Below are 12,261 nucleotides of genomic sequence, written 5' to 3' on the forward strand. Positions count from 1 at the left end.
AAAAAAAGAAAGAAAAGAAAATAAAGAAAAAAAGGAGTGATTTACAAAACAAATGGTGTGTGCCTCCATGTTCACGTCCAATGGCTGAATCAGACACACACCAATGCTGTTTTTGTTTGTTTGGAGAAAGAGCATGCTGCCCTTGCGTTTGAGCATGGTGATTGTAAGCACTGTGGAATGTTCACAGTTAAAGTGCATCGCGTTCACTTTTCTTATTTCAAAGGGGTAGCACCCACAATGCAATTGTGAGGCTTGCGTGTCAATCTGGCTGAGGAGCGAGAGACGGGTCGCGATGGGTCTCTCCAGATCGCGATGTCCTTTCGCATTACTACCGAAGGGTGCCTCGTCGCTTCTTCGGCTGAAACTCGTGAGTTCGCCGCCTCCGAGCATTCCTCCCGTGATGATAAAAGGAGGACTGCTCATGGGTGCAGGGGCATGTGGGTTGTACAATGATGCGCCAGCCCGTAGAGATGCTCCTGGGCTATCTCTTCTCTGGGGCTCATCGTCATTTAAGGAGTCAGCACACCCAACCAAGCCGTGTATAATAACATCCACGCTGGTGGGGGTCAGACTGGTGCTGCTCTGTACACTATGGCAGTGTTACAGGCATACCAAGCTGATCTGATTAAAAAAAGAAAAAAAGAAAGAAGAACAAATGGCGAGTTGCGCTCCCCCTCGTAAAGCCTGGGTACTGGCTCGTTGCGCTTAGCAGCCTCATGATAGACCTGAGACAAATCCTGAGGGTTTTCTTGCCTTGGGTCCCACTCCAGGTGCGTCTTGCCGTTGGCAGAATGCTAACGACAGACGCCTCCCTGTTGGGCTGGGTAGCGGTCTTAAGTGGTAGTCCAGCCCATGGCTGTATTTTTGGTCCTGAAATACTTCCACCAGTAGTTTAGGGGCTATAATGTCCTAGCGCAGGTGGACAATACTATGGTAGTTGCCTACAAAAATCGTCAGGCGGACTGTGTTCGCGCCATCTTACAGGTGAGCGCAGCAGGCTCTGCTTTAGGGTCAGGACTAGTTCCTGTCCCTTAGGACGATTTACACTCTTAGGAGTCCTGGCCAAGGTTCATCATCAAGGGTCCTTGCCTCTTACTGATAGCACCTTGTTGGCTGAACAGAGTTTGGTTCTTGGAAATAATATCTCTCCTCAACGGCTTGCACTGGGCGATACCGAACAGGAGGGACGTTCAGTCTCAAACGCAGGGGACAATATCCCCAGCCCGAGTCATGGAACCTTCATGCTTGGCCCCGGAAGGGAACCAACTGAGGGACACTGGGTTTTCTGCTGATATCATAGAGACCATTCTCAGTGCTAGGGCTTCCTCCAATAGAAGATGTTATGCCAATAAATGGGGTGTCTTTGAAAGGTGGTGCACTGCACATAATGCAGATCCAGTTAACTGCCAGATTGCTTCAGTTCTGGACTTCCTGCAAAGAAAAAAATTATCAGCAGGCACACGCCCCGCCACTCTCAGGGTTGATGTGGCCGCTTTATCGGCTTGCCATGCCTTGATTAACAGGGTGCCACTTGAGAAACATCCTCTGCTTGCCTGCTTCATTCGTGGAGCCTGGCGGCAGAGGCCTCCTGTTAAAACCAACATCACTTCATGGGACTTACAGTGAGGAAAATAAGTATTTGAACACCCTGCTATTTTGCAAGTTCTCCCACTTAGAAATCATGGAGGGGTCTGAAATTGTCATCGTAGGTGCATGTCCACTGTGAGAGACATAATCTAAAAAAAAAAAAATCACAATGTATGATTTTTTAACTATTTATTTGTATGATACAGCTGCAAATAAGTATTTGAACACCTGAGAAAATCAATGTTAATATTTGGTACAGTAGCCTTTGTTTGCAATTACAGAGGTCAAACGTTTCCTGTAGTTTTCCACCAGGTTTGCACACACTGCAGGAGGGATTTTGGCCCACTCCTCCACACAGATCTTCTCTAGATCAGTCAGGTTTCTGGGCTGTCACTGAGAAACACGGAGTTTGAGCTCCCTCCAAAGATTCTCTATTGGGTTTAGGTCTGGAGACTGGCTAGGTCACGCCAGAACCTTGTTATGCTTCTTACAGAGCCACTCCTTGGTTATCCTGGCTGTGTGCTTCGGGTCATTGTCATGTTGGAAGACCCAGCCTCGACCCATCTTCAATGCTCTAACTGAGGGAAGGAGGTTGTTCCCCAAAATCTCGCAATACATGGCCCCGGTCATCCTCTCCTTAATACAGTGCAGTCGCCCTGTCCCATGTGCAGAAAAACACCCCCAAAGCATGATGCTACCACCCCCATGCTTCACAGTAGGGATGGTGTTCTTGGGATGGTACTCATCATTCTTCTTCCTCCAAACACGTTTAGTGGAATTATGACCAATAAGTTCTATTTTGGTCTCATCTGACCACATGACTTTCTCCCATGACTCCTCTGGATCATCCAAATGGTCATTGGCAAACTTAAGACGGGCCTTGACATGTGCTGGTTTAAGCAGGGGAACCTTCCGTGCCATGCATGATTTCAAACCATGACGTCTTAGTGTATTACCAACAGTAACCTTGGAAACGGTGGTCCCAGCTCTTTTCAGGTCATTAACCAGCTCCTCCTGTGTAGTTCTGGGCTGATTTCTCACCTTTCTTAGGATCATTGAGACCCCATGAGGTGAGATCTTGCATGGAGCCCCAGTCCGAGGGAGATTGACAGTCATGTTTAGCTTCTTCCATTTTCTAATGATTGCTCCAACAGTGGACCTTTTTTCACCAAGCTGCTTGGCAATTTCCCCGTAGCCCTTTCCAGCCTTGTGGAGGTGTACAATTTTGTCTCTAGTGTCTTTGGACAGCTCTTTGGTCTTGGCCATGTTAGTAGTTGGATTCTTACTGATTGTATGGGGTGGACAGGTGTCTTTATACAGCTAACGACCTCAAACAGGTGCATCTAATTTAGGATAATAAATGGAGTTGAGGTGGACATTTTAAAGGCAGACTAACAGGTCTTTGAGGGTCAGAATTCTAGCTGATAGACAGGTGTTCAAATACTTATTTGCAGCTGTATCATACAAATAAATAGTTAAAAAATCATATATTGTGATTTCTGGATTTTTTTTTTTAGATTATGTCTCTCACAGTGGACATGCACCTACGATGACAATTTCAGACCCCTCCATGATTTCCAAGTGGGAGAACTTGCAAAATAGCAGGGTGTTCAAATACTTATTTTCCTCACTGTAGCTATGGTCCTGGAGGGTCTGGTTGAGACCCCCTTTGAACCTCTAGGGTCAGCGTCTGATAAACTTCAAACTTTTAAGATGGTTTTTCTTATGGTTATCACTTCTTTAAAAAGAATCTTGCATCCTAATCCTGACTAACCTAAGGTGCCCTTCTCGACTGTATATATCCAGTCACTCTTGAGGCCTTCTGCCCTCCTCCGTTCACAACACTGGGTCAGGAGAGACTTCACAGACTGTGTCCAGTCCGTGCTCTTCAGACCTATGTCCACCGCACTAGCTAGTGGTGTAAGTCAGAGCAACTATTTGTTTGTCATGGAGGCCGTAACAGAGGCGGCCGCCACAAAACAGACAATTTCACATTGGGTAAAAGAAATGCTATTGCCCTTGCCTATGAGGCGTGCAGACAAGCTTCGCCAGTAGGCATCAGGGCTCATTCTACTAGGGGGGTCTCTTCTTCCCAAGCCTTGGAGGGGGTTGCCCCCATACAGCATGTTTGTGATGCGGCAGGCTGGTCCTCTCCGCACACATTCATTAGATTCTATAGTTTGGATGTTCATGCCACTCACATGTCCTTGAGTTGACATCACAAGCTCATGAAGCTCTGAGACCTTCTTGCGTTCTTGTGAGCACACACTACACAACCCTAAGGGTTCCAGACACCTCCAAGCACGGCGGCGTGGGTATTCTCGTTCCCAATACGCTGATCAGCACAGCATCGATTGTAGCTTTTGAAAGGGAATGTCTCGGGTTACTTGATTGTAATCCTGTTCCCTGAAAAAACGGAACAAGATGCTGCGCTGTATTGCCGTGCTGTAGATGTCCCAGGACTGCTCTTCAGACAAAATATCCTGTCGATGCAGCTGTGGCTCATCTATTTATAGCCTTGCGGCGCAGGCAGTGAGAAGGGGAACGAGACACTGCGTCTTCAAGAGGACACTTTGGGGAACGCCTCTAGCATGACTGGTGTCTGCAGCATGTTCAAATGCGTCAATGTCGCTGGCCGACGACAGTCAGTGACTGTCAGTGACTGTCAGTGACTGAGTAAGATTATCTTACTCAGGTCCACGGAACTGGTAATGCCAGCCTCTAAGCCAGACATTATCTTTAAGGGAATACAATGGTTCCCTCGCCTGTCACTCACAACCTAAGTGAGCTGTCTACTTAAGGGACTCGCTTTCGGGGGGAGACAACTTCAACCTTAGTATTGATTCATGAAGGAGCTGCCTACTTGGAAACCCAACCTGTAGGGAGACAGCACAGCTTCATGAAACATAAAGAAGCTGCCTACTTAGAAACCCACCATTAGGGTTAGGCATGAGCCTTACATGAGGCATGATATATATAGGGTTATCTGGTTCAACCCCTAAACACCAGAGGGGAGCATTTTAGTAGCAACATTCTCCATCCCGTCTTACCTAGAGTCAGGATCTCGCAAGGCCAGCACTCCTGAATTAAGTGTGCTCAACCAGTGGGAAGGGATGCAAAGCTCAGGCAAACCCACTTCTCACCAGGGCCCAGAGATGGGTCCTCTGGGGAGCTGAGGACCCTTTAAGTGAGGGGAGTCCAATGCTCACGCAATACTGTGATCCCCAACTTAGACTAGGCTAGAAGCAGGGACCATAGACCCTGATAAGGAAACCCTATCAGGGAAGGGTGAATTACACCCATTAGAGGAAATTAGAAAAAAATCTGCAAAGTGTTAGCCATGCTAAAGTCCCTTAAAGTCTGCCTGAGCGTGAACAGAGCATGAAGGACCCAAGAGAGGGTATCCCACTTACAGTGATAGTATGTGCAGTTATAATATGAAAATATATGGGAGAGCATTGCTATAGTGTGACGATATTGTATTGCAATAGGTAGCACATTAATGTTAATACTTAATCAGAACTAGTTAGCACAGTATTTGGTCATGGTTACACTTGAATTGGTTACAAATTAGATGTAAAACACAACACAAAACACATACAAAACACAAGTAATTGTACCAAGCATGTATGTAGATTGCTACCTAGAGAGAGAGAGAGAGAGAGAGAGAGAGAGAAAGAGAGATGGAAGGCAGAGATCAGGTAGAGAGGAAGTGAAAGGCCCCCAAGAAGAAGAGACAAAGAAGAGAGGAGTCAAGGACCCAAAGAAAGGGACCCTGAGAAAAAAAGAAGAGACAGAGCAACTGTTACAATCTACTTTTATCCCTTCCTTGAACATTTGACTGTAACCCAAATGTGAGACATTCAAACTGACCGGTCAGTAGATTACAGCTTCCCCCGCTGCCCCGTGAAAACTAGCAGACCCTGATGTAAGCACATCTTAGCCTACAGTCCTTGATCCCTATCAGCACCTTTAGGAATTCCAAATGGCAAAAGTCTTTGTTGATTTTCAAGCCTACATAAGGCATTGACAAATATAATAGTAAAATAACAAATATTTTTGTTGTCCTTCATCCTTTTTTTAAATTTTTATTTACCATTTTAAATCTCTTTTAAACAGATGTCATTTGCATTGAAATTCCAACAGGTGTGAGAGTGGATTCAATTTCCAGACTCTTTTGGTCGCTATATTAATTAGAAAAGGCAATTCATTGCTAGAGTCTTAGCATGAGCATATTCTCTCTGTCTGTCTCTCCATGGCCTCTTGGCATCTCCGGCAGGATTCCAGTCCAAGGCTGACAGTGACATTTGCTCCTCTGTTTGTGGCTCTTAAAGAGCAACGGTTTTCCATCTGTTGTCTCTATTTCCATACATGGACAGACAAAAGACATGGAGAAGCCTTATGATCCAGGCTACATGTGTGTGTGTGTGTGTGTGTGTGTGTGTGTTTATTAGAAGAATGTAGCCAGGCTATGTTATAGCATTATGCATTATTATTATTATTGTTAATGAGAGAAATGTCATATGAAAATTGTATTAAAGCGTTCAAATAAACAAACAAACACACACACACACACACACACACACACACACACACAAAAAAACGTTAAATCTATAAAATGTTTTATTGTGTAAAGTTTCATTTAAAGCATTTTTAAAAAGAAAATTAACCTTCAAGTCTATAAATTGCTTGTTTATACCTGCCCTGGACTCCTTGACCCAGATAGCATTCCCAGGCTGTGGAGGAGAAACATGATTCTACTGACTCGATCAGAATCTAATGCCAGCCATCACATGCTGCCAGAACATACTCCAAAATTTCTTATGGCCCAGAATAGGGGGCAGTCTTGTGGAGGCAGTCGTGGCCTTATGGTTAGAGTCAAACTGGTAACCCAAAGGTTGCAGGTTTGATTCTTAATACCGGCAGGAAACGACTGAAGTTCGTTCGTCAAAATGGCTTCCCACCGCTGCGGGTTTGTGTGTCCACAGTTTGCAGTGTGTGTGTTCACTACTCACAGCTTATACTGTGTGTGCACTAACTTGGATAGGTTAAATGCATTTGGCCAATTCTGAGTATGGGTGGCCATATACTTGATATCTGGAAATTGAAGCCACTCACACACCTGTTGGAATTGCATTTGCCAATATGATAAATATCAAAGCAAATAGCATCCGTTTAAAAGAGTTTATAATGTGTTTTTTTTTACCATTATATATGTTTGGCCTTCCAATTCATGTCACATAATAGTCATTTAATAGAACTGAGCCAGAACACTGTAGTCACATAGTGTTCTCACGCAGGCAAAGTCAAGGAGTTCCTCTTTTAAAATCATCCCAGTGCAGTGTTGAGTTGTAGAAAGGTCCAGTATCAGTGCAAAAGGTAATTTCTTTTTAGATGTTTTAGATGTAATGTGACTGAGAACTGCATATTTCATCACAATAAAGCAAGCGTAACATTTATTAGACTGATATTTTAGATTTGGAAGACATTCTTTGCCATGATGTTCTTTAAACACAATGGTGTTTACAACCTGTTTTTCTTTTAATCAAATTGAGTGGCACAGCTGAAAAGTAAGAGGAATTGGTGACATTATCTGAAAAGGAACGGTGGAGCACGTGATTATATTAGATGGCTTGTGATGTGATCATAGTGAATGCTAGAGGTAAAAATAGCATTATGATGATAACATTGTGAACTTGTGAGACACTGATCTTTTTTGCATACCTGACTACAGCATAAGATCCCACATCAACAGAGAGATTCAAGACAAGTTAAGAAACAGATTTGATGCAAGTTGTTCTGCTTTTTTTTTTTTTTTTTTTTTTTTTTACATAAGTAAAGAAGTTTTTTGCTTTTTATAGAAACCTGAAGACACAATGGCAATGGATCAGCAGTGTCTTCAGAGAAAGTGGAGAAGTTCATGGAGAACAGCCAGAGAGGATGCAAACATGAATGGTGGAAATGAATGGATGGATGTGAGTGAAGAACAGGAAGACCGGGAGAATCCAGTTGAGGAATATGAGCGGTCGGAAGAAGAGGAGCTGCAAGTACAAGCATATGAAAGTGAGAAGGCTGTTGATAACTGTGATGGATGTAGTATTAGTTTTCCTTTTATGCATGTAAACAGTGACAGTGACGTTATGTGTACAAATAATGATAAGGCAGGTGATGAAGAGTATGCCAATAAATATGACAACAACAGTAATGTAGAGAATGCTGATAAATATGACAACAAAAATAATGATGAAGAATATAGTAACAGTTTACCTCTTAGGTCTACAAATGGTGACGTTTCAGCTGCTACATGTAAACATATAGATAAAGGCACTGATAAAGCTCACGATAAATATGATGATGACGATGATGATAACTGTTTTGCAGCTGCCTCCGTCAGTACCGATGACATTGGAGATTCAGAAAAAGACTCAACTTTTAGAGGTTTAACATGTAGAGATGAAGAGCAGCACATGACAGACTCATCAGATGAATATGATGGACATTGCAGTTTTGAAAATTTTGATGATTGCGACATGTATCCCAAGAAGCTATACTCCGATCCAGCGTACCCAGGTGTGGTCTTCGAGGCTCTGGAGAACATGAAGTTGTATTCTGTCCTCACTGACTTGACCATATGCACAGAGGACGGGCATCAATTCCAGGTTCATTCTATTGTCCTGGCTGCGGTCAGTAACCTTATCCAGTTGAGGCTCAGACAGAAACCCAGACAAGAACGGATTATCGCATTGTGTTTGGGGCCCGAGGTTCATGGTCCGGGGTTGGCAGCAGTGGTGGAGTTTGCCTATACGGGGAACATCAGCATTCTGAACAAAGCAAATATGGAGTTGGTCAGGACTGCAGCTGTTAGCCTTGAAGCTCAGAGAGTTCTGGAACTCTGCACAGAGGAGGGACAAAGAGAACAGGACAAGGCAATAGGGAAGAAAGAAGGCAGACAAAGTTTTTCTGCTGAGGAACATATGAATGATAATCTACAGCGTATCAGACAGCTGTGGACACAGAGAGTGGGATGTGATGTGGAGCTTGAAGCAGAGGGAAGAGTGTTTCATGGTAAGAAATTTGTTAATATGAGGTTTACGTTTCCTAAGCATACATTAGATGATGCCTTTATGTTGTAGAAATGTAGACATCACAGCATTAATTTGATCGCCTGTGCATTTGCGAAACTGCTCGTAAACTTGTATTTATTTCCCACCCCCATGAAGCTCACCGGGTGCTCCTGGTTGCCAGCAGTGACTACTTCAGAGGCATGTTTACCAGCGGTATGAAGGAGAGCAGGCAGAAATTGGTGTCTCTGCAGTTAGTCTGGGCTGCCATGTTTGAGGCCCTCCTCCACTATAGTTACAGTGGGGCTCTTGCTCTTGGATGGGGCTGTGTGTTTGATCTCACCTGTACATCTCTTCAATTACAGTTTCAGACTGCCTACTCACTATGCCTTAACTTCCTGAAACAAGAAATAGATGCTCACAGCTGCCTGGACGTTGTATCTTTCGCAGAGGCCTATGGGATGTCTGACCTACTTGCACTTGCCAATAACTTCGTCTTGAGGCACTTTCAAGATGTGTCCATCACTCTGAAGTTCCACGATCTTCCTGTAGAAAAATTTAAGAAATACCTCCAAAGTGACTCCCTTTACGTTCTCTCTGAGTTGCCTGTGTTCAAAGCAGTCATGTCTTGGATCGAAGCCTATCCCAAACAACGGGTGAAACTCGCCAGGGAGCTGATGGGGGCCATCCGCTTTCCTCTCATGACCTTTAAGGAGTTCAATGAAGTCATGTCTGTAACATCTTGGCCTCGAATTGGTGACAAAAATGTCTATAAGTCTCTCCTTAAGGAGTTCTTCTCTAGTTCTTCAGATGTCCAGTCAAATATCAGGGTCTACATGCCTAAAGACACTATAGTTCTTGTTGGGGGTGAGAAGATCACTGATAATTTTGACAAACATAGACCCTGCAGGGAAATGTGGTTTAGCAATTCTTTGCAGAACCATGTCGGATTGGTGAAGAAAGTAGAGTGGAAAATGCTGGGAACTTTACCTGAGAAACCAAGATTCAGTCATGGAGTTGGGACGATAAGGGGGAAGCTTTACGTAGTTGGTGGACGGCATTATTATGGCAAAGCTGATACAATGAAATGCACCTACATGTAAGATGAAATATGAGGCTTTTTCTGTCTAACCTTGTTCAAGTTTACCCCCTCATACTATTGACTACTTGTTCAATCTCTGATCTAGGTATGATCCCATCCAAAACTTCTGGCAAAGGTTGGCTGATATGCATGAGAGAAGAGGCAGCTTCGCTGTAGTGGTCCTGAATGGTAAACTATATGCTATTGGAGGAGAGAGATACTCGGGGGTCAACATGGAGAGTGTAGAGGTCTACTGCCCCAACACAAATTCTTGGAGGTTAGTAGAGTAAATAAATAGCACACACAACATCAACTGTTGTTCTTGAAACATGTCTAGCAGGTAATTGCACACCAAACACAACTGCAAACTCTAAACTATGTCTAAATGTTGTTCAAGACCGAAACCCCAGATCAAACCCTTACCCTAATATCCGATTTGTTTACGGATAAGGGTAGGCACCATTTTTAACTTTGAACAAATGAAAATAAGTTTGAGATTGACAGATGTACTATACTGTCTTAAGGTCTAATTCTCACAAAATGTTTTCCGGAGGTTTGTCTCACCAGGAATTGACCGACAGCCAGGTTAATAACATTACTTACACATCTTGTATGTAGTGTATGTCTATCCCCCATATCCTCATTAAACGTTTTCCATGATTAATTAGGATGTTGTTTCAGGACTAACAACAATTTAATTCCGAATCATGTCCTACTTTACTAAATAACTTTATTCAGAGTAAGAGTTAGGTAGATTTAAATATCATAGATCATATTGCGAATGTATAGGAAAAGTCAAACTCTTTCTAATAGCTTGGTTATAATAGTGAGTGATGCTGGTAAACCTGGCCCTTCTCTTCTTAATTCTCTACTTCTCCAGTTTTGTCTGCCCATTAGACCAAGCTCTATGCTGTCATGCAGCCAGTGTATGGAATGGCACAATCTTCCTATCCGGAGGCTTAAACAGCCAGTACCAATGCCTGTCGTCTATGATCCTTTACCACCCAGAACGAGGATCCACTAACCTGGGTGAGATGAGAAATGACAGAGCGCTGCACTGCATGGAGACCCTGGGTGACCGTCTGTACGTGGCTGGTGGTGTTTCAAGCGATGCTGATGGCCTTCTGGTAGATCAATTAGGCTGTGAGGTCTATGACCCTGTGGCCAACTCCTGGAGTGCCATTATGCCAATCCCAGTGCCTCATGTTGGGTCAGCATCAGCTGTCTTAGAGGGGAAGGTCTACGTTATCGGAGGCTACTGCCATGATAACTACAGAGATATCCAATCCGTGCACCGCTATGATCCTGCAACAGCACATTGGGAGAACATGAGCGTGACACCTGGCCCGAACATATGCATAGCGGCCTGTGTGCTGCCCATACCTATTCACCTTAGAAAGTAAGAGGAGAATATCCTGAATACAATAAATTGTCAATACACTTGGGCTGCACGATATATTGTTTTAGAATCAATATTGCGATATGTGCATCCACGATAGTCACATCGCAAGATCTGTGATCCATACAGACCAACTGCCCAACTTGTATTAATTAATTATATTTAATTTACACAGTGAAGACTATGCAGTGTTATTTGACATTTGATTATTCAATTTCTGTACCTGAATATGGATAAACTAACCCAAAAAACATAAATCACTGCTTAATTTTCATTTGTATCTTTGTTCTATTTTATTTATCTATGCTTGTAATTTGTTTATTTAAATTTTTTTCTCCCCTACAAAATCAACCCAATTATCCTAGAATGATTAATTCTTTACAAATAGAGCTATTAAAATCATCTGGTGACATTTTTTCATATCACAATATATATATATATATAGGCTAGGGCTCTAATCAAACATTAGCAAAATTATTTTTTTTAAAGGAGTCATAACCTAGTATTACCTTGGATACCCACGCTCCATTATAGTCTTTCAGGCCCTTCTAAAAAAGAAAAGTGGAAAAAAAGTGGAAAAAAAAATAAACACAGAGCTCCTCTGACCCTTATTTCTGAAGGCATTATTGTCTCGCGAGATCTGATGCGATATTTTGGCTGTCGTGGACGGTCATTGTAATAATGCAAATGAGGGGCGCGTTGATTGGTGGCAGGAAGGAGGGGGGTTGACACCGCAGGTAACGCTTCAGCATATCATTCCAAAATGACATCATGGCGCAAGTTGTGAACGTTTCTGCATCTTTCACGGTCGAGTGCATACTTCGAATCGGAATTCAGTAATGGCGGCGCTCGACTGAATATGAGGGGGAGAGGGGCAGGGCGGGCTTCCTGCAGCATAGGTCTGCGGTGTCCATATATGGTATATCCTGAATTTAACATCACGTATTTGAGTGCGCGTGCACGTGGGCTGGTTGACGAACCCAGGGGTAAACAAATGCTTCACTTTTAAATATCGGCTTCCCAGCCAGTGTATAATCGTTAGGCAATCATAACATACATTTTTTCTCGTGGAAAAGTGAAAATTACAGGTCATGACTCCTTTAATACTTCCCTGTCACTGAATAAATATATTG

General features: G+C 43.3%; 1 protein-coding gene across 1 annotated transcript; it reads left to right on the forward strand.

Annotated features, from left to right (window-relative positions):
- Positions 1–7,036: 7,036 nt before the first annotated feature.
- Positions 7,037–11,132, forward strand: LOC311079878 (kelch-like protein 33; the record flags this gene model as incomplete). Its single annotated transcript, XM_084109601.1, has 4 exons — positions 7,037–8,652; positions 8,808–9,747; positions 9,836–10,006; positions 10,610–11,132. The coding sequence occupies exons 1-4, from the start codon at positions 7,464–7,466 to the stop codon at positions 11,130–11,132; spliced, it is 2,823 nt and encodes a 940-aa protein (XP_083965727.1). The 5' UTR covers positions 7,037–7,463.
- Between the last annotated feature and the right edge of the window lie 1,129 nt (positions 11,133–12,261).

The sequence above is a fragment of the Abramis brama genome, assembly GCF_963993115.1.
Source record: "Abramis brama genome assembly, chromosome: 3".
Classification (NCBI taxonomy): Eukaryota; Metazoa; Chordata; class Actinopteri; order Cypriniformes; family Leuciscidae; genus Abramis; species Abramis brama.